The sequence below is a fragment of the Rhinoraja longicauda genome, chromosome 13 (genome assembly GCF_053455715.1).
Source record: "Rhinoraja longicauda isolate Sanriku21f chromosome 13, sRhiLon1.1, whole genome shotgun sequence".
Classification (NCBI taxonomy): domain Eukaryota; kingdom Metazoa; phylum Chordata; class Chondrichthyes; order Rajiformes; family Arhynchobatidae; genus Rhinoraja; species Rhinoraja longicauda.
This window is the reverse complement of record NC_135965.1, coordinates 29907066-29934270: the sequence shown is the minus strand read 5'-3', so window position 1 is coordinate 29934270 and position 27205 is coordinate 29907066. Positions and strand designations below refer to the sequence as shown.

General features: G+C 55.5%; 1 protein-coding gene across 1 annotated transcript; it reads left to right on the top strand.

The window, feature by feature from the left end:
- Positions 1-434: 434 nt before the first annotated feature.
- Positions 435-27084, top strand: LOC144599070 (alpha-1,4-N-acetylglucosaminyltransferase-like). The gene is made up of 3 exons (XM_078409793.1): positions 435-543; positions 22779-23077; positions 26500-27084. The coding sequence occupies exons 1-3, from the start codon at positions 435-437 to the stop codon at positions 27082-27084; spliced, it is 993 nt and encodes a 330-aa protein (XP_078265919.1).
- Positions 27085-27205: the final 121 nt, after the last annotated feature.

Genomic DNA, 27205 nt, shown 5'->3' with positions numbered 1-27205 from the left:
TTGGGCAGTTCGGTGTGGGCAAAACGAGTGAAAACAAACAGCGACTGCTTGAGCTGTGCACTTACAATGAATGACCTGTGCATCGCCAACTCATACTTCCAGACAAAGCCCCAGCATAAGGTTTCCTGGAGGCATCCACGCTCAAAGCATTGGCATCAACTGGATCTGATCCTAGTCAGATGTGCCACCCTCAGGAACGTTCTCCACACTCGCTCCTACCACAGTGCAGACTGCGACACAGTGAGGACATCCAGACGGCCACCATAACAGGGAACATCAGGGGAATGCACGATGGCATTAAGAAGGCACCAGGACCAGTCCAGAGCAAGACAGCCCCCCTCAAATTCTCCACTGGGGAAGTAATCACAGACAAATGCCAGCAGATGGAGAGATGGGTGGAGCACTACTCCGACCTCTACTCAAGAGAGAACACCATGTCCCCCTCAGCCCTTGATGCCATTGAGTGCCTGCTGACCATGAATAAGTTAGATGGAGAGCCAACAGTAGAAGAGCTCAGCAAGGCCATTGACAGCCTGGCCTTAGGCAAGACCTGAGGCAGCGACAGGATTCCCCCTGACCTGATCAAGCACTGCAAGACTGCCTTACTGCTTCCTTTGCATGAAGTCCTCTGCCAGTGCTGGCAAGAAAGAACTGTACCGCAGGACATGAGGGATAACATGATCTTTACCCTCTACAAGAAAAAGGGCGAGAGAAGCAACTACAGAGGCATCACCCTCCTCAACATCGTCGGCAAGGGCTTTCATTTCTTTTTTTTCATTTCATCATTTTATTTCGTACATGTTAAAAGACATCAATTAAAAAACAAAATAAACAACAAAAAAATAAACAAAAAAAACAGAAGAAATACAAAGAATTTTGCTCGGGTCATCTTGATCCCTCTGCGGAAGCTGGCAGAACGTGTCTACCCAGAGTCACAGTGTGGTTTCCGAGCTGGAAGATCAACAGTAGACATGGTCTTCTCCCTTCGCCAGCTCCAGGAGAAGTGCAAAGAACAGCGGATGCCCCTGTATAATGCTTTCATTGACCTCACCAAGGCGTTCGACTTCGTCAGCAGAGATGGCCTATTCAAGGCTCTCCCAAAGATCGGCTGCCCACCAAAACTGCAGAGCATGATAGAATCCTTCCACATCAACACGAAAAGGACAGTGCAGTTCAATGGCAGCTTCTCGGAGCCCTTCGATAAACCGCAGTGGCGTCAAACAAGGCTGCGTCCTCGCTCCCACACTCTTTGGGATTTTCTTCACTCTGCTCCTGAACCATGCCTTCGGCACTGCAACAGAGGGGATCTACCTGCGTACTAGATCAGAAGGCAGCCTCTTCAACCTCACCCACCTCTGAGCCAAGGCAAAAGTACGTGAAGCTCTCATCAGAGACATGTTGTTCGCCGATGACGCAGCAGTTGTGTCCCACACCCAGCAGAAACTACAGTCACTGATGGACCGCTTCTATCGGGCTTACAAGGACTTTGGGCTGACCATCAGCCTGAAGAAGACGAACGTCCTGGGACAGGATACAGAGGTACCACCTGTCATCACCATCGACAACTACGAACTCGATGCCGTCCATCAGTTTATGTACCTAGACTCCACCATCACCGACAACCTCTCCTTGGACACAGAGATTGACAAGAGGATCGGGCAGGCAGCTATAACTCTCGCTCGCCTCACAACGAGTGTGGACCAACCAAAAGCTGACAGTGAAGATAAAGATAGCAGTCTACAACGCCTGTGTCAACAGCACGCTGCTGTACGGCAGTGAGACATGGACTACATATGCCAGACTGGAGAGAAGACTCAACACCTTCCACATTTGAAGCATCCGCTGTATCCTGGGTATATCCTGGCAAGACAGTGTCCAACGCCAAGATTCTGTCTCGCGCTGGCCTTCCGAGTATGTACACTCTACTCAGGTAGCGCAGACTATGGTGGCAGGGCCATGTCCACTGCATGGAGGATGGCCTTATTCCAAAAGACATCCTCTATGGAGAGCTGACATCTGGGAGGAGAACCATCAGCCGCCCCCAGCTATGTTACAAGGATGTCTGCAAGAGAGATTTGAAGGCACTCGACATCAATGTGGAGTCCTTGTAAAGGATGTCACAATCCATGGGTCCTAAAATGGCCGCAGGACCTCGTGACCAGCCACAAAAAGTAAAAACCTTACAACCCAGTCTCTAGGTTTCTGCAAAGCCACGGCCAGAACAATGGATGGGTATTGGCCATGCAGAAACCTACGAAACCAGGTCGAAGTCCAGACACTGGGGCGCTGACATCAGCATACTCACAATGCCCCAAGCCGACCTAAACAGTTCATCTCGTTAAGGGGGCACAATAGCCCATAGAAAACTACCTGGTAGGTGATGGGAAACCAGTTAAACCCATCACCTCGCAACAAAATACCAATTAACACGGTCTGGCCATCCCCGGTATCCCCGGACATAAGCGCAGATCAGTAAAGAACTCATACATATCTTTTTGAACAAAGATTCCAAGATCTGGCGGGAGATAGGACGAGTCAGAAATAGTATAACTGGCCACTACTTTTGGGTGAAAAACTTAAGTCAAGAAGCAAGTCAAAACTCGAGTCAAGACACGCAGAGAAAACCGGGTTCCAAGAAACGGACGCGAGAAGGAAGTCAAACGAACGCAGGAGGAAGAAACGACAGGCAAGAAGAACGGATGCAAGAGAGAGGAACAGGCACGCAACTTGAAGAGAAATACTGAAAAACGAACAGCCAGTAACCCCAGTAATAGCCCCATGGTGAGCATGTACTCCAAATCCTGCATATCCTGGACATAGTTTAGTGTAGAGGGGAGGGTGGTTTGAATAAACGTTGGGTGTGTGAAGAAATATGTGTTGGTCAATTTTGCGATGTGTCGTATGTTCCCCATCTTACAGTCATGTATATGTCTTGTAGAACTGTGTGTTTAAGAATTCAGCGAAAAAGGTATTCGTGTATATGTCTTGTGGAACTGTGCGTTTTGTGATTCATAAGTCAAAGGTATTCATGTGATTCAATATGTGTTTAATAGATATGTCATATAGCAATGTATAAATATTCATGGACAATAGTCCCAAGCGCTAAATAAAAGCCTTTTCATTTAAACCCTCGTTTTCAAACCTGGTCTGGTTGAATTTTTCTGCACTATAAGAGCTCCAGCATCTAAGTCCAGTGTCTAGAACCGTAAGGGGTGAGTGGGTCGAACCACTCACAGGGAACCAGTGTGCACGGCCTGGTCAAGGGATCAGAGCAAGGCACGGGGACCTTAGGTCGGGCAAAAGCTCGGCGCAGAAACCCCTTACAGACTTGTGGTACCCCACTAGTCACTGCCTGCCATTCCGAAAAGGACCCGTTTATTCCTACTTTTTGCTTCCTGTCCGCCAACCAATTTTCTATCCACCTCAACAATGAACCCTCAATACCATGTGCTTTAAGTTTGTACACCAATCTCCTATGTGGGACCTATTCGAAGGCCTTCTGAAAGTCCAGATACAACACATCGACTGGTGTTCCCTTATCCACTCTACTAGTTACATCCTCGAAAAATTCTATAAGATTCGTCAGACATGATTTGCCTTTTGTAAATCCATGCTGACTTTGTCCGATGATTTCACCACTTTCTAAATGTGATGCTATCACATCTTTAATAACTGACTCTAGCATTTTCCCCACTACCGATGTTAGGCTAACTGGTCTATAATTCCCCATTTTCTCTCTCCCTCCCTTTTTAAAAAGTGGGGTTACATTAGCTACCCTCCAGTCCTCAGGAACTACTCCAGAATCTAAAGAGTTTTGAAAAATTATCACTAATGCATCCACTATTTCTGAGGCTACTTCCTTAAGCACTCTGGGATGCAGCCTATCTGGCCCTGGGGATTTATCTGCCTTTAATACATTTAATTTACCTAACACCACTTCCCGACTAACCTGGATTTCCCTCAGTTCCTCCATCTCATTAGACCCCCGGTCCCCCGCTATTTCCGACAGACTGTTTATGTCTTCCTTAGTGAAGACAGAACCAAAGTATTTGTTCAATTGGTCTGCCATCTCCTTGTTCCCTATGATCAATTCACCTGTTTCCGACTGCAAGGGACCTACATTTGTCCTAACTAATCTTTTTCTCTTCACATATCTATAAAAGCTTTTGCAGTCAGTTTTTATGTTCCCTGCCAGTTTTCTCTCATAATCTATTTCCCCTTTCCTAATTAAGCCCTTTGTCCTCCTCTGCTGGACTCTGAATTTCTCCCATTCCTCTGGTATGCTACTTTTTTTGGCTAATCTGTATGCTTCATCTTTTGTTTTAATACTATCCTTGATTTCCCTTGTTAGCCACGGATGCACTACCTTTCCTGGTTTGTTCTTTTCCCAAACTGGGATGAACACTTGCTGTAAATGCCTTCCATTGCATGTCCACCGTCAACCCTTTCAGCATCAATTGCCAGTCTATCTTGGACAATTCACACCTCATACCCTCAAAGTTACCTTTCTTTAAGTTCAGAACACTTGTTTCTGTATTGACTTTGTCACTCTCCATCCTAATGAAGAACTCCACCATATTATGTTCACTCTTGCCCAAGGGGCCTCGCACAACCAGACTACTAACTAACCCTTCCTCATTACTCAATACCCAGTCTAGAATGGCCTGCTCTCTCGTTGGTTCCTCGACATGTTGGTTTAGAAAACCATCTCGCAAACATTCCAAGAAATCCTCTTCCTCAGCACCCCCGCCAGTTTGGTTCACCCAATCTATAGGTAGATTGAAGTCACCCATTATAACTGCTGCACCTTTGGTGCACGCATTTCTAATTTCCTGCTTGATGCCATCCCCAACCTCACTACTGCTGTTAGGTGGCCTGTATACAACTCCCACTAGCGTTTTCTGCCCCTTAGTGTTTCGCAGCTCTACCCATATCGATTCCACATCCTCCGAGCTAATGTCCTTCCTTTCCATTGCGTTAATCTCCTCTCTAACCAGCAATGCTACCCCACCTCCTTTTCCTTTCTGTCTATCCTGCCTGAATATAGAATATCCCTGGATGTTGAGCTCCCAGCCTTGGTCACCCTGGAGCCATGTCTCCGTAATCCCAACTATATCATAATAATTAATAACTATTCCGAATACTCCTTGCATTGAGACACAACGCCTTCAGGCTTGTTTTTATAACACTCCTGCCCCTTATATAATGATGTTGCAAAGTGGTCCTTTTTGATCTTTGCCCTGGATTTGTCTGCCTGCCACTTTTACTTTTCACCTTGCTACCTATTGCTTCTACCCTCATTTTACCCACGTCTGTCTCTCTGCTCATGCTCCCATCCCCCTGCCACATTAGTTTAAATCCTCCCCGACAGCACTAGCAAACAGCCGTAGGACATTGGTTCCATTTCGGCTCAGGTATTTGTACTGGTCCCAGAACTGGTTCCAATGTCCTAGAAATTTGAATCCCTCCCCCTTGCACCATTTTTATTTCCACAGATGAATACATGGCTTGGAAAATGGTACAATGGGGAGGGATTCAAATTTCTAGGACATTGGAATCAGTCCTATCCGCCTTTATTATCACGTCCAATTAATTCTCACTTTGGGTGATGGCCAACAGGTGAAGGATTATTTGGCTTCTCGTCCGAAACCCTGATTAACTTTAGGACAATAAGTTGTGGTAATCAGGAGGATTAGTTCACCAGGGTAAGTATATACTGTAGATGAAGAGGTGGATTCCGCTGTTGTATTCCGGGTGAGAGCTAGATCAGTGTCTGAGAGGAAAGACCGTATCGGGTGAGGGCAGGGGAGGGGAGGGGAGGGGAGGGGAGGGGGGGTCACACTTTCAGAGCGCCGGCATGAACGTGAAATACCGAATGGTCTCTTTCCGTGGGGGTGACATAACATGTGATTCTGTGAGTAAAGTGATTCCGTAAATGTATCCTACAATTTGTTTTCCAGTAGCCTGGAAAGAAACATTTCGGAGCCCCACCATGTTGGCCTGGAACAAGGGTTGTTTGCTCGTTCTCATGCTCACACTTGGTGGTACTCTGTTCATTTACTACAGAATCTATCAGTCTACCGCTGGCAATACCTTGACACCAGCTCAGATAATCTATCTATCTATCTATATACTACTAAAACTCTGCGGTCCAACATTCCGTATGTATATGTGTATGTACGCAAAGATTCCGAAGAGTTTCTGTCCATAACTTACAAACCCTACTCTCCCAGACGGTACACCAAAGCGCTACGATTTTTGTACCGCCATATTCACCATTAACCTGGGCAACTATTGTAAGTACTTTCGTTCAAATTGAAGCTACCTTTTTAAAGCTAGAGAGATATTAAAGTTTAAATTTTCATTTCTAACACTTTTCTTGAAGGGGCCAAACCCTACTCCTCCCAGACGGTACACCAAAGCGCTACGATTTTTGTACCGCCGTATTCACCATTAACATGGGCAACTATTGTAAGTACTTTCGTTCAAATTGAAGCTACCTTTTTAAAGCTAGAGAGATATTAAAGTTTAAATTTTTCATTTCTAACCCTTTTCTTGAAGGGCTTCAGCGCGTGATGTCACAATGGCACCCGTGCACCAATGAGAGATCAGCTCGGTTTTAAATTTACATCTTCAGCTTGTGACGTCACAATGCTTGTGTGAGATTGTTGCAACATTGTTGCGAAAGGCAACTGCCAGTTTTTTAAAGTTGTGCAAGTCACTTAACATACACAGATCAGCATGGGGCCCCTATTCCCTCCCTCCCCCCCTTCCCCCCTCAACCCCTTCCTCCCCACTCCTTCCCACCTCCATCCCCACTCCCTCCCCCCCTCCTCCCCAACTCCCTCCCCACCTCCCTCACCCCTCCTCCCCTAACTCCCCCCCCCTCCCTCCTTCCCTCCATCCCTCCCCCCCTCCCTCCACCCTTCCATCCCTCTCCCCCTCCCCCCTCCTTCCACCCTCCCTCCCCCCTTCTGGTTACAAAGGAAACCCTACGGGGATGGGCCCAACGGGGAAAGAGGGGTACTTGGAAAAGGGGAGGTCCCCCTCCCTCCCCTCCCCTCCCCCCTCCCCCTCCCCCCTAACCCTCTCCCTCCCCCTTCCCCCCTCCCCTCCTCCCTCCACACCTCCCTCCTCCCTCCCTCCCCCTCCTCCCGGTTACAATGGAAACCCTACGAGGACGGGCCCAACGGGGAAAGAGGGGTACTGGGAAAAGGGGAGGTCCCACTTCACCTCTCAACCCCTTCCTCCCCCCTCCTTCCCACCTCCATCCCCACTCCCTCCCCCCCTCCCTCCCCCTCAATCCCAACCTCCATCACCACTCAGCCCCTAACTCCCCCCCTCCCTCCTTCCCTCCATCCCACCCTCCCCCACTCCCTCCCAACTCCCTCCACCCTTCCATCCCTCTCCCCCTCCCCCCTCCTTCCACCCTCCCTCCCCCCTCCCGGTTACAATGGAAACCCTACGGGGACGGGCCCAACGGGGAAAGAGGGGTACTGGGAAAAGGGGAGGTCCCCCTTCCCCCCTCAACCCCTTCCTTCCCACCTCCATCCGCACTCCCTCCCCCCTCCTCCCCCTCCCTCCCCAACTCCCTCCCCCCTCCCCCTCCCCCTAACTCCCCCCCTCCCTCCTTCCCTCCATCCCTCCCTCCCCAATCCCTCCCCCCTCCCTCCACCCTTCCATCCCTCTCCCCCCTCCTTCCACCCTCCCTCCCCCGTCCCGGTTACAATTGAAACCCTACGAGGACGGGCCCATCGGGGAAAGAGGGGTACTGGGAAAAGGGGAGGTCCCCCTCCCTTCCCCCTTCCCCCTCCCCTCCCCCCTCCCTCCCCCTCCCCCCTACCCCCTCCCTCCCCTCCCCTCCTCCCTCCACACCTCCCTCCTCCCTCCCTCCCCTTCCCTCCCTCCCCTCCTCCCGGTTACAATGGAAACCCTACGAGGACGGGCCCAACGGGGAAAGAGGGGTACTGGGAAAAGGGGAGGTCCCCCTCCCTCCCCCTTACATGCTCCCTTCCTCCCCCTCCCCCTCTCCCTCCCCCCTCCCCTCCCCCTCCCTCCCCCTCCCCTCCTCCCTCCACACCTCCCTCCTCCCTCCCCCCTACCCCCCTCCCTCCCCTCTCCCTCCTCCCCCTTCCCCCTCCCCTCCCCCTCCCCTCCTCCCTCCCCCTCCCCTCCTCCCTCCACACCTCCCTCCTCCCTCCCTCCCCCTTCCCTACCTCCCCTCCTCCCGGTTACAATGGAAACCCTACGACGACGGGCCCAACGGGGAAAGAGGGGTACTGGGAAAACGGGTGGTCCCCCTCCCTCCCCCCTTCCCCCCTCCCTACCCCCTCCCTCCCCCTCTCCCTCCCCCTTGCCCCTTCCCCCCTCCCCCTCCCCCTCCCCCTCCACACCTCCCTCCTCCCTTCCCTCCCCCCCACTCCCCTCCCGGTTACAATGGAAACCTTACGAGGACGGGCACAACGGGGAAAGAGGGGTACTGGGAAAAGGGGAGGTCCCCCTCCCTCCCCCTTCCACCCTCACCCCTTCCCCCCACCCCTCCCCCTCTCCCTCCCCCCTCCCTCCACCTCCCCCCCTTCCCCCCTCCCCCTCCCTCCCCCTCCCCTCCTCCCTCCACACCTCCCTCTTCCCTCCCTCCCCCCTCCCTCCCTGCCTCACGGTTACAATGGAAACCCTACGAGGACGGGCCCAACGGGGAAAGGGGTGTGCTGGGGAAAGGGGGGGGGAGAGTAAGAGTGTATCTGGGGGAGAGAGAATGGGGGGGTCTGAGAATGGGGACTGGGGAGGGGGACAACAGGGGGCTTGGTGGTTTGGGAAAGAAGAGTACTGGGAAAAGGGGAGGTACCCCTCCCTCCCCACTCTCCTCCCTCCCTCATCCCTCCCTCCCTCCCGTCCCAGCAGCGCTGACCGCCGGGAGGTGTAGTCGCCGTCGCCTCTCCCGCTGTTTGATTTCATTTATAACAAAGACATTTATTTAAAATGAGGAATGTGATTTTCATTAAGTTTGATTTTATTTATTTTAAAAAAGCTGATGCTCTATAGATAAGTTTATTTCCTTTTCAACAAAGAACGCTGTTTATTTTAAAGTAAAATAGACCCTCCCCCCACCCCCCTCCCTCCCCTCTCCCTCCCCATCCCCCTCCCCTCCTTCCCCCTCCCCTCCCCCCTCCACTCCACCCTCCCCTCCCCCCCTCCCTCCCACTTCCCTCCCTCCCATCCTCCCGGTTACAATGGAAACCCTACGAGGACGGGCCCAACGGGCCCACTCGGTCTAGTATACTACTAAAACTCTGCGGTCCAACATTCCGTATGTATGTATGTATATGTGTATGTACGGAAGATTCCGAAGAGTTTCTGTCCATAACTTACAAACCCTACTCCTCCCTGACGGTACACCAAAGCGCTACGATTTTTGTACCGCCATATTCACCATTAACATGGGCAACTATTGTAAGTACTTTCGTTCAAATTGAAGCTACCTTTTTAAAGCTAGAGAGATATTAAAGTTTAAATTTTCATTTCTAACCCTTTTCTTGAAGGGGCTTCAGCGCGTGATGTCACAATGGCACCCGTGCACCAATGAGAGATCAGCTCGGTTTTAAATTTACATCTTCAGCTTGTGACGTCACAATGCTTGTGTGAGATTGTTGCAACATTGTTGCGAAAGGCAACTGCCAGTTTTTTAAAGTTGTGCAAGTCACTTAACATACACAGATCAGCATGGGGCCCCTATTCCCTCCCTCCCCCCCTTCCCCCCTCAACCCCTTCCTCCCCACTCCTTCCCACCTCCATCCCCACTCCCTCCCCCCTCCTCCCCAACTCCCTCCCCACCTCCCTCACCCCTCCTCCCCTAACTCCCCCCCCTCCCTCCTTCCCTCCATCCCTCCCCCCCTCCCTCCACCCTTCCATCCCTCTCCCCTCCCCCCTCCTTCCACCCTCCCTCCCCCTTCTGGTTACAAAGGGAACCCTACGGGGACGGGCCCAACGGGGAAAGAGGGGTACTGGGAAAAGGGGAGGTCCCCCCTCCCTCCCCTCCACTCCCCCCCTCCCCCTCCCCCCTAACCCTCTCCCTCCCCCTTCCCCCCTCCCCTCCTCCCTCCACACCTCCCTCCTCCCTCCTCCCTCCCTCCCCTCCTCCCGGTTACAATGGAAACCCTACGAGGACGGGCCCAACGGGGAAAGATGGGTACTGGGAAAAGGGGAGGTCCCCGTCCCTCCCCCCTTCCCCCATCCCATCCCCTCTCCCTCTCCTCTCCCTCCCCCTTCCCCCCGTTCCCCCCTCCCCTTCCCCCCCTCCCTCCACACCTCTCTCCTCCCTCCCTCCCCTTCCCTCCCGCCCATCCTCCCAATGCTTGTTTGAGATGGGTGCTACATTGTTTCGAAAAGCACCACTAACAGATCGCAGTGAGAAGCACTATGTGACCGCGAATGTTTCAAAACAAGCACTTAAAAAGCACTTATCTTTTTTTAAATATTTTTTTTTATTGCAAGTCACTTAACATACACAGATCAGCATTGGGCCCCTATGCTCGTGGGCCACCGGGGCAAGTGTTTCGAAAAAAGCACTGAGAGTGTGTCTGGGGGAGAGAGAGAGAATGGGGGGGGGTCTGAGAATGGGGACTGGGGAGGGGGACAACAGGGGTCGTTGCGGAGGGGGCTTGGTGGTGGGGGAAAGAGGGGTACTGGGAAAAGGGGAGGTTCCACTTCCCCCCTCAACCCCTTCCTCCCCCCTCCTTCCCACCTCCATCCCCACTCGCTCCCCCCCTCCCTCCCCCCTCAATCCCAACCTCCATCACCACTCAGCCCCTAACTCCCCCCCTCCCTCCTTCCCTCCATCCCACCCTCCCCCACTCCCTGCCCCCTCCCTCCACCCTCCATCCCTCTCCCCCTCCCACCTCCTTCCACCCTCCCTCCCCCCCTCCCGGTTACAATGGAAACCCTACGGGGACGAGCCCAACGGGGAAAGAGGGGTACTGGAAAAGGGGAGATCCCCTCCCTCCCCTCCCCTACCCCCTTCCCCCCTCCCCTTCCCCCTCCCCTCCCCCCTCCCTCCCCCTCCCCTCCTCCCTCCACACCTCCCTCCTCCCTCCCTCCCCCCCTCCCGTTACAATGGAAACCCTATGAGGACAGGCCCAACGGGGAAAGAGGGGTACTGGGAAAAGGGGAGGTGCCCCTTCCCCCCTCAACCCCTTCATCCCCCTCCTTCCCACCTCCATCCCCACTCCCTCCCCCCCCTCCTCCCCTCCCTCCCCAACTCCCTCCCCCTCCCCCCTAACTCCCCCCTCCCTCCTTCCCTCCCTCCCCAATCCCTCCCCCCCTCCCTCCACCCTTCCATCCCTCTCCCCCCTCCTTCCACCCCCCCTCCCCCCTCCCGGTTACAATTGAAACCCTACGAGGACGGGCCCAACGGGGAAAGAGGAGTACTGGGAAAAGGGGAGGTCCCCCTCCCTCCCCCCTTCCCCCTCCCCTCCCCCCTCCCCTCTCCCTCCCCCTCCCCCCTCCCCCCTACCCCTCCCTCCCCTCCCCCCTCCCTCCCCTCCCCTCCTCCCTCCACACCTCCCTCCTCCCTCCCTCCCCCTTCCCGCCCTCCCCTCCTCCCAGTTACAATGGAAACCCTACGAGGACGGGCCCAACGGGGAAAGAGGGGTACTGGGAAAAGGGGAGGTCCCCTCCCTCCTCCCCCCTACCCACCTCCCTCCCCTCTCCCTCCCCCCCTTCCCTGCTCCCTTCCCCCCTCCCCCCTCCCATCCCCCCCTCTCCCCCCTCCCTCCCCCCTACCCCCCTCCCTCCCCTCTCCCTCCCCCCTCCCCCCCTCCCCTCCCCCCTCCCTCCCCTCCTCCCTCCCCCTTCCCTCCCCCAACCCTCCCCCTTTCCTCCCCTCCCGGTTACAATGGAAACCCTACGAGGACGGGCCCAACGGGCCCACTCGGTCTAGTATACTACTAAAACTCTGCGGTCCAACATTCCGTATGTATGTATGTATATGTGTATGTACGGAAGATTCCGAAGAATTTCTGTCCATAACTTACAAACCCTACTCCTCCCTGAAGGTACACCAAAGCGCTACGATTTTTGTACCGCCATATTCACCATTAACGTGGGCAACTATTGTAAGTACTTTCGTTCAAATTGAAGTTACCTTTTTAAAGCTAGAGAGATATTAAAGTTTAAATTTTCATTTCTAACCCTTTTCTTGAAGGGGCTTCAGCGCGTGATGTCACAATGGCACCCGTGCACCAATCAGAGATCAGCTCGGTTTTAAATTTACATCTTCAGCTTGTGACGTCACAATGCTTGTGTGAGATTGTTGCAACATTGTTGCGAAAGGCAACTGCCAGTTTTTTAAAGTTGTGCAAGTCACTTAACATACACAGATCAGCATGGGGCCCCCTATTCCCTCCCTCCCCCCCCTTCTCCCTCACCCCTTCCTCCCCACTCCTTCCCACCTCCATCCCCACTCCCTCCCCCCCTCCCTCCCCCCTCAATCCCAACCTCCATCACCACTCAGCCCCTAACTCCCCCCCTCCCTCCTTCCCTCCATCCCACCCTCCCCCACTCCCTCCCCCCTCCCTCCACCATTCCATCCCTCTCCCCCTCCCCCCTCCTTCCACCCTCCCTCCCCCCCTCCCGGTTACAATGGAAACTATACGGGGACGGGCCCAACGGGGAAAGAGGGGTACTGGGAAAAGGGAGGTCCCACTTCCCCCCTCAACCCCTTCCTCCCCCCTCCTTCCCACCTCAATCCCCACTCCCTCCCCCCTCCCTCCCCCCTCAATCCCAACCTCCATCACCACTCAGCCCCTAACTCCCCCGCTCCCTCCTTCCCTCCATCCCACCCTCCCCCACTCCCTCCCCCCTCCCTCCACCATTCCATCCCTCTCCCCCTCCCCCCTCCTTCCACCCTCCCTCCCCCCTCCCGGTTACAATGGAAACCCTACGGGGACGGGCCCAACGGGGAAAGAGGGGTACTGGGAAAAGGGGAGGTCCCCCTTCCCCCCTCAACCCCTTCATCCCCCCTCCTTCCCACCTCCATCCCACTCCCTCCCCCCCTCCTCCCCAACTCCCTCCCCCCTAACTCCCCCCCTCCCTCCTTCCCTCCATCCCTCCCTCCCCCAATCCCTCCCCTCCCTCCACCCTTCCATCCCTCTCCCCCTCCCCCCTCCTTCCACCCTCTCTCCCCCCTCCCGGTTACAATTGAAACCCTACGAGGACGGGCCCAACGGGAAAGAGGGGTACTGGGAAAAGGGGAGGTCCCCCTCACTACCCCCTTCCCCCTCCCCTCCCCCCTTCCCCTCCCTCCCCCTCCCCCCTCCCTCCCCTCCCCCTCCCTCCCCTCCCCTCCTCCCTCCACCCCTCCCTCCTCCCTCCCTCCCCTTCCCTCCCTCCCCTCCTCACGGTTACAATGGAAACCCTACGAGGACGGGCCCAACGGGGAAAGAGGGGTACTGGGAAAAGGGGAGATCCCCCCTCCCTCCCCCTTCCCCCCCTCTCCCCCTTACCTCCCCCCCTCCCTCCCCTCTCCCTCCCTCCTCCCCCCTTCCCCCCTCCCCCCCTCCCCTCCCCCTCCCCTCCTCCCTCCACACCTCCCTCCTCCCTCCCTCCCTCCCCCTTCCCTCCCTCCCCTCCTCCCGGTTACAATGGAAACCCTACGAGGACGGGCCCAATGGTGAAAAGAGGGGTACTGGGAAAATGGGAGGTTCCCCTCCCTCCCCCCTCCCTCCCTTCTCCCTCCCCCCCTCCCTCCCCCTCCCCTTCCCCCCTCCCTCCCCTTCCCCCCTCCCCCCTCCCTACCCCTCCCCCCTACCCCCTTCCCTCCCCTCTCCCTCCTCCCTTCCCCCCTCCCCTCCCCCTCCCCTCCCCCTCCCCTCCCCCCTCCACACCTCCCTACTCCCTCCCTCGAAAAGCAACTGACAGAAGCACTAAGTAGCCGCGAATGTTTCAAAACCAGCACTTAACCGCGAATGTTTTTTTAAAAAGCACTTAACCGCGAATGTTTCAAAACAAGCAATTAAAAAGCACTTTTTTAAAAAAGTATTTTTTTTTATTCCAAGAGAATGGGGGGGGGGTCTGAGAATGGGGACTGGGTAGGGGGACAACAGGGGTCGTTGCGGTGGGGGCTTGGTGGTGGGGGAAAGAGGGGTACTGGGAAAAGGGGAGGTCCCACTTCCCCCTCAACCTCTTCCTCCCCCCTCCTTCCCACCTCCATCCCGACTCTCTCCCCCCTCAATCCCAACCTCCATCACCACTCAGCCCCTAACTCACCCCTCCCTCCTTCCCTCCATCCGACCCTCCCCCACTCCCTCCCCCCTCCCTCCACCCTTCCACCCCTCTCCCCCTCCTTCCACCCTCCCTCCCCCCCTCCCGGTTACAATGGAAACCCTACGGGGACGGGCCCAACGGTGAAAGAGGGGTACTGGGAAAAGGGGAGTTCCCCCTCCCTCCCCTCCTCCCTCCCCTCCCCCCTACCCCTCTTCCCCCCTCCCCCTCCCCTCCCTCACCCTCCCCTCCTCCCTCCACACCTCCCTCCTCCCTCCCTCCCCCCTCCCGGTTACAATGGAAACCCTACGAGGACGGGCCCAACGGGGAAAGAGGAGTACTGGGAAAAGGGGAGGTCCCCCTCCCTCCCCCCTTCCCGCTCCCCTCCCCCCTCCCCTCTCCCTCCCCCTCCCCCCTACCCCCCTCCCTCCCCTCCCCCCTCCCTCCCCTCCCCTCCTCCCTCCACACCTCCCTCCTCCCTCCCTCCCCCTTCCCGCCCTCCCGTCCTCCCGGTTACAATGGAAACCCTACGAGGACGGGCCCAACGGGGAAAGAGGGGTACTGGGAAAAGGGGAGGTCCCCCCTCCCTCCCTCCCCCCTACCCACCTCCCTCCCCTCTCCCTCCCCCCTTCCCTCCTCCCTTCCCCCCTCCCCCCTCCCATCCCCCCCTCTCCCCCCTCCCTCCCCCCTACCCCCCTCCCTCCCCTCTCCCTCCCCCCTTCCCCCCTCCCCCCTCCCCTCCCTCCCCTCCTCCCTCCCCCTTCCCTCCCCTAACCCTCCCCCTTTCCTCCCCTCCCGGTTACAATGGAAACCCTACGAGGACGGGCCCAACGGGCCCACTCGGTCTAGTCTATCTATCTATCTATATACTACTAAAACTCTGCGGTCCAACATTCCGTATGTATATGTGTATGTACGCAAAGATTCCGAAGAGTTTCTGTCCATAACTTACAAACCCTACTCCTCCCTGACGGTACACCAAAGCGCTACGATTTTTGTACCGCCATATTCACCATTAACATGGGCAACTATTGTAAGTACTTTCGTTCAAATTGAAGCTGCCTTTTTAAAGCTAGAGAGATATTAAAGTTTAATTTTCATTTCTAACCCTTTTCTTGAAGGGGCTTCAGCGCGTGATGTCACAATGGCACCCGTGCACCAATGAGAGATCAGCTCGGTTTTAAATTTACATCTTCAGCTTGTGACGTCACAATGCTTGTGTGAGATTGTTGCAACATTGTTGCGAAAGGCAACTGCCAGTTTTTTAAAGTTGTGCAAGTCACTTAACATACACAGATCAGCATGGGGCCCCTATTCCCTCCCTCCCCCCCCTTCCCCCCTCAACCCCTTCCTCCCCACTCCTTCCCACCTCCATCCCCACTCCCTCCACCCCTCCTCCCCAACTCCCTCCCCACCTCCCTCACCCCTCCTCCCCTAACTCCCCCCCCTCCCTCCTTCCCTCCATCCCTCCCCCCCTCCCTCCACCCACCCTTCCATCCCTCTCCCCCTCCCCCCTCCTTCCACCCTCCCTCCCCCCTTCTGGTTACAAAGGAAACCCTACGGGGACGGGCCCAACGGGGAAAGAGGGGTACTGGGAAAAGGGGAGGTCCCCCTCCCTCCCCTCCCCTCCCCCTCCCCCCTAACCCTCTCCCTCCCCCTTCCCCCTCCCCTCCTCCCTCCACACCTCCCTCCTCCCTCCCTCCCCTCCTCCCGGTTACAATGGAAACCCTACGAGGACGGGCCCAACGGGGAAAGAGGGGTACTGGGAAAAGGGGAGGTCCCCCTCCCTCCCCCCTTCCCCCATCCCATCCCCCCTCCCTCTCCTCTCCCTCCCCCTTCCCCCCGTTCCCCCCCTCCCCTTCCCCCATCCCTCCACACCTCTCTCCTCCCTCCCTCCCCTTCCCTCCCTCCCATCCTCCCAATGCTTGTTTGAGATGGGTGCTACATTGTTTCGAAAAGCACCACTAACAGATCGCAGTGAGAAGCACTATGTGACCGCGAATGTTTCAAAACAAGCACTTAAAAAGCACTTATCTTTTTTTAAAGTATTTTTTTTAATTGCAAGTCACTTAACATACACAGATCAGCATTGGGCCCCTATGCTCGTGGGCCACCGGGGCAAGTGTTTCCCGGTTACAATGGAAACCCTACGGGGACGGGCCCAACGGGGAAAGAGGGGTACTGGGAAAAGGGGAGATCCCCCTCCCTCCCCTCCCCCCTACTCCCTCCCCCCTTCCCCCCTCCCCTTCCCCCCTCCCCTCCCCCCTCCCTCCCCCTCCCCTCCTCCCTCCACACCTCCCTCCCTCCCCCCTCCCGGTTACAATGGAAACCCTATGAGGACGGGCCCAACGGGGAAAGAGGGGTACTGGGAAAAGGGGAGGTCCCCCTTCCCCCCTCAACCCCTTCATCCCCCCTCCTTCCCACCTCCATCCCCACTCCCTCCCCCCCTCCTCCCCCTCCCTCCCCAACTCCCTCCCCCCCCCCCCTAACTCCCCCCTCCCTCCTTCCCTCCCTCCCCAATCCCTCCCCCCCTCCCTCCACCCTTCCATCCCTCTCCCCCCTCCTTCCACCCTCCCTCCCCCCCTCCCGGTTACAATTGAAACCCTACGAGGACCGGCCCAACGGGGAAAGAGTACTGGGAAAAGGGGAGGTCCCCCTCCCTCCCCCCTTCCCCTCCCCCCTACCCCCCTCCCTCCCCTCCCCCCTCCCTCCCCTCCCCTCCTCCCTCCACACCTCCCTCCTCCCTCCCTCCCCCTTCCCGCCCTCCCCTCCTCCCGGTTACAATGGAAACCCTACGAGGACGGGCCCAACGCGGAAAGAGGGGTACTGGGAAAAGGGGAGGTCCCCCTCCCTCCCCCCTACCCACCTCCCTCCCCTCTCCCTCCCCCCTTTCCCTCCTCCCTTCCCCCCTCCCCTCCCCCTCCCATCCCCCCCTCTCCCCCTCCCTCCCCCCTACCCCCTCCCTCCCCTCTCCCTCCCCCCTCCCCTCCCCCCCTCCCCTCCCCTCCTCCCTCCCCCTTCCCTCCCCCAACCCTCCCCCTTTCCTCCCCTCCCGGTTACAATGGAAACCCTACGAGGACGGGCCCAACGGGCCCACTCGGTCTAGTATACTACTAAAACTCTGCGGTCCAACATTCCGTATGTATGTATGTATATGTGTATGTACGGAAGATTCCGAAGAATTTCTGTCCATAACTTACAAACCCTACTCCTCCCTGAAGGTACACCAAAGCGCTACGATTTTTGTACCGCCATATTCACCATTAACGTGGGCAACTATTGTAAGTACTTTCGTTCAAATTGAAGTTACCTTTTTAAAGCTAGAGAGATATTAAAGTTTAAATTTTCATTTCTAACCCTTTTCTTGAAGGGGCTTCAGCGCGTGATGTCACAATGGCACCCGTGCACCAATCAGAGATCAGCTCGGTTTTAAATTTACATCTTCAGCTTGTGACGTCACAATGCTTGTGTGAGATTGTTGCAACATTGTTGCGAAAGGCAACTGCCAGTTTTTTAAAGTTGTGCAAGTCACTTAACATACACAGATCAGCATGGGGCCCCTATTCCCTCCCTCCCCCCCCCCTTCTCCCCTCAACCCCTTCCTCCCCACTCCTTCCCACCTCCATCCCCACTCCCTCCCCCCCTCCCTCCCCCCTCAATCCCAACCTCCATCACCACTCAGCCCCTAACTCCCCCCCCTCCCTCCTTCCCTCCATCCCACCCTCCCCCACTCCCTCCCCCCTCCCTCCACCATTCCATCCCTCTCCCCCTCCCCCCTCCTTCCACCCTCCCTCCCCCCCTCCCGGTTACAATGGAAACTATACGGGGACGGGCCCAACGGGGAAAGAGGGGTACTGGGAAAAGGGGAGGTCCCACTTCCCCCCTCAACCCCTTCCTCCCCCCTCCTTCCCACCTCAATCCCCACTCCCTCCCCCCTCCCTCCCCCCTCAATCCCAACCTCCATCACCACTCAGCCCCTAACTCCCCCGCTCCCTCCTTCCCTCCATCCCACCCTCCCCCACTCCCTCCCCCCTCCCTCCACCATTCCATCCCTCTCCCCCTCCCCCCTCCTTCCACCCTCCCTCCCCCCTCCCGGTTACAATGGAAACCCTACGGGGACGGGCCCAACGGGGAAAGAGGGGTACTGGGAAAAGGGGAGGTCCCCCTTCCCCCCTCAACCCCTTCATCCCCCCTCCTTCCCACCTCCATCCCCACTCCCTCCCCCCCTCCTCCCCAACTCCCTCCCCCCTAACTCCCCCCTCCCTCCTTCCCTCCATCCCTCCCTCCCCCAATCCCTCCCCCTCCCTCCACCCTTCCATCCCTCTCCCCCTCCCCCCTCCTTCCACCCTCTCTCCCCCCTCCCGGTTACAATTGAAACCCTACGAGGACGGGCCCAACGGGGAAAGAGGGGTACTGGGAAAAGGGGAGGTCCCCCTCACTACCCCCTTCCCCCTCCCCTCCCCCCTTCCCCTCCCTCCCCCTCCCCCCTCCCTCCCCTCCCCCTCCCTCCCCTCCCCTCCTCCCTCCACCCCTCCCTCCTCCCTCCCTCCCCCTTCCCTCCCTCCCCTCCTCACGGTTACAATGGAAACCCTACGAGGACGGGCCCAACGGGGAAAGAGGGGTACTGGGAAAAGGGGAGATCCCCCTCCCTCCCCCTTCCCCCCTCTCCCCCTTACCTCCCCCCCTCCCTCCCCTCTCCCTCCCTCCTCCCCCCTTCCCCCCTCCCCCCCTCCCCTCCCCCTCCCCTCCTCCCTCCACACCTCCCTCCTCCCTCCCTCCCTCCCCCTTCCCTCCCTCCCCTCCTCCCGGTTACAATGGAAACCCTACGAGGACGGGCCCAATGGTGAAAGAGGGGTACTGGGAAAATGGGAGGTTCCCCTCCCTCCCCCCTCCCTCCCTTCTCCCTCCCCCCCTCCCTCCCCCTCCCCTTCCCCCCTCCCTCCCCTTCCCCCCTCCCCCCTCCCTACCCCTCCCCCCTACCCCCTTCCCTCCCCTCTCCCTCCTCCCTTCCCCCCTCCCCTCCCCCTCCCCTCCCCCTCCCCTCCCCCCTCCACACCTCCCTACTCCCTCCCTCGAAAAGCAACTGACAGAAGCACTAAGTAGCCGCGAATGTTTCAAAACCAGCACTTAACCGCGAATGTTTTTTTAAAAAGCACTTAACCGCGAATGTTTCAAAACAAGCAATTAAAAAGCACTTTTTTTAAAAAAGTATTTTTTTTTATTCCAAGAGAATGGGGGGGGGGTCTGAGAATGGGGACTGGGTAGGGGGACAACAGGGGTCGTTGCGGTGGGGGCTTGGTGGTGGGGGAAAGAGGGGTACTGGGAAAAGGGGAGGTCCCACTTCCCCCTCAACCTCTTCCTCCCCCCTCCTTCCCACCTCCATCCCGACTCTCTCCCCCCTCAATCCCAACCTCCATCACCACTCAGCCCCTAACTCACCCCTCCCTCCTTCCCTCCATCCGACCCTCCCCCACTCCCTCCCCCCCTCCCTCCACCCTTCCACCCCTCTCCCCCTCCTTCCACCCTCCCTCCCCCCCTCCCGGTTACAATGGAAACCCTACGGGGACGGGCCCAACGGTGAAAGAGGGGTACTGGGAAAAGGGGAGTTCCCCCTCCCTCCCCTCCTCCCTCCCCTCCCCCCTACCCCTCTTCCCCCCTCCCCCTCCCCTCCCTCACCCTCCCCTCCTCCCTCCACACCTCCCTCCTCCCTCCCTCCCCCCTCCCGGTTACAATGGAAACCCTACGAGGACGGGCCCAACGGGGAAAGAGGAGTACTGGGAAAAGGGGAGGTCCCCCTCCCTCCCCCCTTCCCGCTCCCCTCCCCCCTCCCCTCTCCCTCCCCCTCCCCCCTACCCCCCTCCCTCCCCTCCCCCCTCCCTCCCCTCCCCTCCTCCCTCCACACCTCCCTCCTCCCTCCCTCCCCCTTCCCGCCCTCCCGTCCTCCCGGTTACAATGGAAACCCTACGAGGACGGGCCCAACGGGGAAAGAGGGGTACTGGGAAAAGGGGAGGTCCCCCTCCCTCCCTCCCCCCTACCCACCTCCCTCCCCTCTCCCTCCCCCCTTCCCTCCTCCCTTCCCCCCTCCCCCCTCCCATCCCCCCCTCTCCCCCCTCCCTCCCCCCTACCCCCCTCCCTCCCCTCTCCCTCCCCCCTTCCCCCCTCCCCCCTCCCCTCCCTCCCCTCCTCCCTCCCCCTTCCCTCCCCTAACCCTCCCCCTTTCCTCCCCTCCCGGTTACAATGGAAACCCTACGAGGACGGGCCCAACGGGCCCACTCGGTCTAGTATACTACTAAAACTCTGCGGTCCAACATTCCGTATGTATATGTGTATGTACGCAAAGATTCCGAAGAGTTTCTGTCCATAACTTACAAACCCTACTCCTCCCTGACGGTACACCAAAGCGCTACGATTTTTGTACCGCCATATTCACCATTAACATGGGCAACTATTGTAAGTACTTTCGTTCAAATTGAAGCTGCCTTTTTAAAGCTAGAGAGATATTAAAGTTTAATTTTCATTTCTAACCCTTTTCTTGAAGGGGCTTCAGCGCGTGATGTCACAATGGCACCCGTGCACCAATGAGAGATCAGCTCGGTTTTAAATTTACATCTTCAGCTTGTGACGTCACAATGCTTGTGTGAGATTGTTGCAACATTGTTGCGAAAGGCAACTGCCAGTTTTTTAAAGTTGTGCAAGTCACTTAACATACACAGATCAGCATGGGGCCCCTATTCCCTCCCTCCCCCCCCTTCCCCCCTCAACCCCTTCCTCCCCACTCCTTCCCACCTCCATCCCCACTCCCTCCACCCCTCCTCCCCAACTCCCTCCCCACCTCCCTCACCCCTCCTCCCCTAACTCCCCCCCCTCCCTCCTTCCCTCCATCCCTCCCCCCCTCCCTCCACCCTTCCATCCCTCTCCCCCTCCCCCCTCCTTCCACCCTCCCTCCCCCCTTCTGGTTACAAAGGAAACCCTACGGGGACGGGCCCAACGGGGAAAGAGGGGTACTGGGAAAAGGGGAGGTCCCCCTCCCTCCCCTCCCCTCCCCCTCCCCCCTAACCCTCTCCCTCCCCCTTCCCCCTCCCCTCCTCCCTCCACACCTCCCTCCTCCCTCCCTCCCCTCCTCCCGGTTACAATGGAAACCCTACGAGGACGGGCCCAACGGGGAAAGAGGGGTACTGGGAAAAGGGGAGGTCCCCCTCCCTCCCCCCTTCCCCCATCCCATCCCCCCTCCCTCTCCTCTCCCTCCCCCTTCCCCCCGTTCCCCCCTCCCCTTCCCCCATCCCTCCACACCTCTCTCCTCCCTCCCTCCCCTTCCCTCCCTCCCATCCTCCCAATGCTTGTTTGAGATGGGTGCTACATTGTTTCGAAAAGCACCACTAACAGATCGCAGTGAGAAGCACTATGTGACCGCGAATGTTTCAAAACAAGCACTTAAAAAGCACTTATCTTTTTTTAAAGTATTTTTTTTAATTGCAAGTCACTTAACATACACAGATCAGCATTGGGCCCCTATGCTCGTGGGCCACCGGGGCAAGTGTTTCCCGGTTACAATGGAAACCCTACGGGGACGGGCCCAACGGGGAAAGAGGGGTACTGGGAAAAGGGGAGATCCCCCTCCCTCCCCTCCCCCTACTCCCTCCCCCCTTCCCCCCTCCCCTTCCCCCCTCCCCTCCCCCCTCCCTCCCCCTCCCCTCCTCCCTCCACACCTCCCTCCCTCCCCCCTCCCGGTTACAATGGAAACCCTATGAGGACGGGCCCAACGGGGAAAGAGGGGTACTGGGAAAAGGGGAGGTCCCCCTTCCCCCCTCAACCCCTTCATCCCCCCTCCTTCCCACCTCCATCCCCACTCCCTCCCCCCCTCCTCCCCCTCCCTCCCCAACTCCCTCCCCCCTCCCCCCTAACTCCCCCCTCCCTCCTTCCCTCCCTCCCCAATCCCTCCCCCCCTCCCTCCACCCTTCCATCCCTCTCCCCCCTCCTTCCACCCTCCCTCCCCCCCTCCCGGTTACAATTGAAACCCTACGAGGACCGGCCCAACGGGGAAAGAGGAGTACTGGGAAAAGGGGAGGTCCCCCTCCCTCCCCCCTTCCCCTCCCCCCTACCCCCCTCCCTCCCCTCCCCCCTCCCTCCCCTCCCCTCCTCCCTCCACACCTCCCTCCTCCCTCCCTCCCCCTTCCCGCCCTCCCCTCCTCCCGGTTACAATGGAAACCCTACGAGGACGGGCCCAACGGGGAAAGAGGGGTACTGGGAAAAGGGGAGGTCCCCCTCCCTCCCCCCTACCCACCTCCCTCCCCTCTCCCTCCCCTCTCCCTCCCCCCTTTCCCTCCTCCCTTCCCCCCTCCCCTCCCCCTCCCATCCCCCCCTCTCCCCCTCCCTCCCCCCTACCCCCTCCCTCCCCTCTCCCTCCCCCCTCCCCTCCCCCCCTCCTCCCTCCCCCTTCCCTCCCCCAACCCTCCCCCTTTCCTCCCCTCCCGGTTACAATGGAAACCCTACGAGGACGGGCCCAACGGGCCCACTCGGTCTAGTAAAATATAAAACTGGTCCAAAGAATATAACCACTAACGCCGGGATTATGTTTGTGGAATCGACTAACAATGTGGAGCCGAAGCAGTTGGCGATGCGTTCAGTGGAGTCCGCTGCTCGTCACAACCCAGATAAACAAATCTACTACTTCATGAAGGGGTTCAGTGGAAACCTGAGCCAGTATCCACAGCCTGAATACAGAGGCATCCCTTTACTCTCGTCAATGAAGAATGTCATCATTCTACCTTTAAATCCCACTGAACTGTTTAAAGACACGCCGCTGGAAGGCTGGTACCAAAAGGTAACGAACACTTATGACATTCATTCGCATAAGTAAATTGGTTGTTTGAAAAGTAGAGGAGCTGTAGAATATAAGTGACCTGATGAGAATTAAGGGGTTTGCTCAATAACTCTCGTGATGCGGCTGAGAATAAGACCTCACAGTTTTACCAAATAATTCCGCGAAGAAACTCATCACCAAACACCACAGGTTTGCAGTTGTACAGGACCCTAGTGAGACCGCACCTGGAGTACTGTGTGCAGTTTTGGTCTCCAAATTTGAGGAAGGATATTCTTGCTATTGAGGGCGTGCAGCGTAGGTTAATTCCCGGAATGGCAGGACTATCATATGTTGAAAGACTGGAGCGACTAGGCTTGTATACACTGGAATTTAGAAGGATGAGAGGAGATCTTATCGAAACGTATAAGATCATTAAGGGGTTGGACACGTCAGAGGCAGGAAACATGTTCCCAATGTTGGGGGAGTCCAGAACAAGGGGCCACAGTTTAAGAATAAGGGGTAGGACAGTTAGAACTGAGATGAGGAAAAACTTTTTCAGTCAGAGAGTGGTGAATCTGTGGAATTCTCTGCCTCAGACGGCAGTGGAGGTCAATTCTCTGAATACATTCAAGAGAGAGCTAGATAGAGCTCTTAAGGATAGCGGAGTCAGGGGGTATGGGGAGAAGGCAGGAACAGGGTACTGATTGAGAATGATCAGCCATAATCACATTGAATGGCGGTGCTGGCTCGAAGGGCCGAATGGCCTCCTCCTGCACCTATTGTCTATTGTCTATTGGATTGTTCTGCATTCCCCCGCTTTGAGTGTCGGGACTGCTGCGGCTCTGCACGGTCCACAACACACACTGTGACATTCTCCCTTGCCCCGAGGAGCCCGCGTGGGTCGGCAAAGCTCCCTCTATCACGATGCTGACAGATCCCTCACCATTTCCGCATTGCCCTTTGAATCTGCCAACAACATTCAATGCCCAGGAAAGAACTCGCACTGTCGGTGTCAGCGTGTCCGGCAAACCTGGTTCAGGGCCATTGTCGGAAACAATTACAGATGCTGGTTTAAACCAAAAATAGAAACAAAAAGCCGAAGTCTGAAGAGGGATCTCGACCCGAAACATCACTCATTCCTTTCACCCAGAGAAGCTGCCTGTCCCAGAGTTACTCTAGCATTTTGTGTCTATCTTCAGTGTAAACCAGCATCTGTAGTTCATTCCGACACATGGATTTTGTCTGTAGCTTTGTAGCTCTCTGCTTTGCAGCTCGTGTATATTTAATTGAGCGATGTGGTAAATTGTTTTCTAAAGAACCCAATTAGTTAAAGAGTCCTACGGCGTAAAACAACAGGCCCTTCGGCCGAACGTGCCCACACCGACCAACATGTCCCATCTGCACTGGACCCACTTGCCTGCATTTGGCCCATATCCCTCTGCTAGTTTAATATTTTTAGGCGAGGAACGCATAATGCAATTGCTTTAACCCGGTCCATTAAAATACATTGTAATTCTTGCATAAAATAGTGTTGGTGTCGGGAGAAGGAAGCTGAAGATTCGTGCTGTGGTTTTCACATTCCAGACAGCAGGAATCATCTTGTTCTCAGTAGAGTACTTTTCAAGCGTATTCTTTGATGGCGGGACATGATGGGGCACAGTAAGCTCTCGCTTGCAGTGGTGTGAGAGTAACCAGAGGTTGGGTGGAAGAGACGTTGATTGAGGGATGGATACAGTGCGGGTCGCCCAGGATAAATCATCTATTAATATTAAAATAGCGCTTTAGAATCTTTACAGCGAGCTGAGAAAGCAGAGCTGGGATTGAGTTAACATCTCAGTGGGGAATTCTCGTATCTCGGTGTAGGAAGGGAGGCACCTAATGTATCGGAGCCCAACCTAAAGTGAGTGGATAATTTGAACAGTGGTGCTGGTCCACTGTTACAGATTTTCTGGTCCATCACCATTGACATAATCTATAGGAGGTGCTGCCTCGAAAAGCTCTCATCTCGCTGCTACCATCGGAAGAAGTAACAGGAGGTTGAAAACCCTGGCCACCAGGTTCTTCCCCAGCAACCATCACGCTCTTGAACACTGCACGATATTACATAGTCCTCCCCTGAGCACCAATGACCTTCTATAGACTTTGTTTTAAGTTGAATTATGGACTTTGGTTTTGCACTGTATGGTTACTTTGTATTACTGATTATTAACTTGTGCTATTATTACATCTTTAATTGTGTGCACATATTTATTTGTGCGTATTAGGTTAATGGGCTTGTAAGACTGCAGCAAGTAAGAATTTCATTGTTCTGTTGTTGGTAAATTTGACAATTAAATGCGCTTGCAACTCTGGCCCCATTGTCTTCAATAAGAACTTAATTCAATTTTCACTGACCAACGGCCAGGCTACAAATCTCCGCCCACTCTAACACACACTTGGTCATTAGGAATAAACGAACACCTGTGAAACCTTGAGCAGATTCAAGGGCTGGTTGACAGTGTAAATGTGATGAAGTGGCCTCAGTGGGAAACCTCCTCCCACTGCACGATCTGCATTGTCAATGGCATATACAGAGAAAAGAGCACCATTAGCCTGAAAAGCCGACAGCAATTATGTCCACGTAGCATAATACGTTGATTTTAAATTCTACATTGGTGCAGCAATGGAAATTTCTTTGCTCTCCAATAAAACTTGCACAGTCCGACAAGACGTTTCACTATCCCACGAACATTTCTTCCTGGTTTCTATTTCTGTGCCTGTTCTTTATCTCCATGTATTTGTGCACTCTCCTTCCCAGAACTGTGCAAGCCTTCTCGGCTCCAGGTGTCCAGGACTGAAAAGGAAGGTGGAAGGAAGTAACAGACCAATGTGATGGGAGTGGAAATAATTTAATATGCGCAGCCCCAACTGCTGAATTTGAGCTGTTGACGCGAGGGGTTTGTCCCAGTGCCATTCCACAGTTGCATATCCAACAAGAAGGAAATGGAGGCACATTCCCTGCAGCAGTGACTCTGAATCCTGATCAATGCCCAGGAGCTCTGCTGCAATAAATATGCATTTTCTCACAGGAGAAGACGGAGAACAGCACTTGTCTCTCCGCAATCCCGGACCCTGGAAAAGTTGGTGTTCCAACCCATCCTTGAAAGAGTTTTTGCCACTTGACAGGTGCATCAACTGGTCGCACAATCTTGTTCTAACATTCCTGTGCCCATGTGTGTTCACCATTAAGGTGGCGAGGAGTAATTATTGTGGTCATAAGGTTTGTGTGTAATGTGCTGGATGGATACAGATTCATGCCAGGAATTCTACTTGAAAGTAACAAAATAATATAATCATCCCTTGATAGAATGAGAATCAGCAATGCCTGGAGACCTTGTACTGGGCTGCAGAATTGGAAAAGCTACAAGTTAAATGTGAGAACTAATATTACTCTCTCCTTATAGGTAAATCCAGAAAAGGAGAAGTTTTGGCCCCATGTGCTTGCTGATGGCTGTAGATTAGCACTGTTGTGGAAGTTCGGGGGCATCTACCTGGATACTGACATTATATCATTGAGGTCAATTCCATTTGCTAACTTTACTTGCCAAGAGCATGCAGGAGTAGTCAACAATGCAGCATTGGGTTTCCATCATAAGCACCATCCTTTTATATGGAATTGCATGGAAGATTTTGTAGTCAATTTCATTGGACATGTGTGGGGTCAACAAGGACCTCGACTGATTACCCGTGTGCTAAAAAGATGGTGCCGGATAGATAATCTAGCTGCCTTCACGGGCACAGAATGCAATGGCATCTCTTTATGGATCTCAAGCCGGTTCTACCCAATCCCATGTTCAAGCTGGGGGAAGTTCTATATTGCCTGGAAAAAGGAGAATATAGAGCAAACCTTCTCGGCTACATATGGAATACATGTCTGGAATTTCATGAATTCTAGCAAGAAAAGAAAACTGGTCATGGGAAATGGATCATTATTGGAATATTATTTTCAGATGTATTGTCCAACTTCATACAGAATGTTAATTCATTAAAGAATTCGTTTTGAGACATTTAGAGTCTGAGCTATTGCATCTCTAGACCTCAGGAAGTTGGAATTTAATACAGAAAAGTGTGACGTGTTGCATTTTAGGACGTCTAACAAGGGCAGGATAT

Coding starts and splice junctions, on each gene's coding strand:
- LOC144599070 (XM_078409793.1), top strand. CDS start 435: ATGTCCCCCTCAGCCCTTGATGCCATTGAGTGCCTGCTGACCATGAAT. Junction 544..22,778: donor CATTGACAGCCTGGCCTTAG/GCAAGACCTGAG, acceptor CACTCGGTCTAG/TAAAATATAAAACTGGTCCA. Junction 23,078..26,499: donor TGGAAGGCTGGTACCAAAAG/GTAACGAACACT, acceptor CTCTCCTTATAG/GTAAATCCAGAAAAGGAGAA.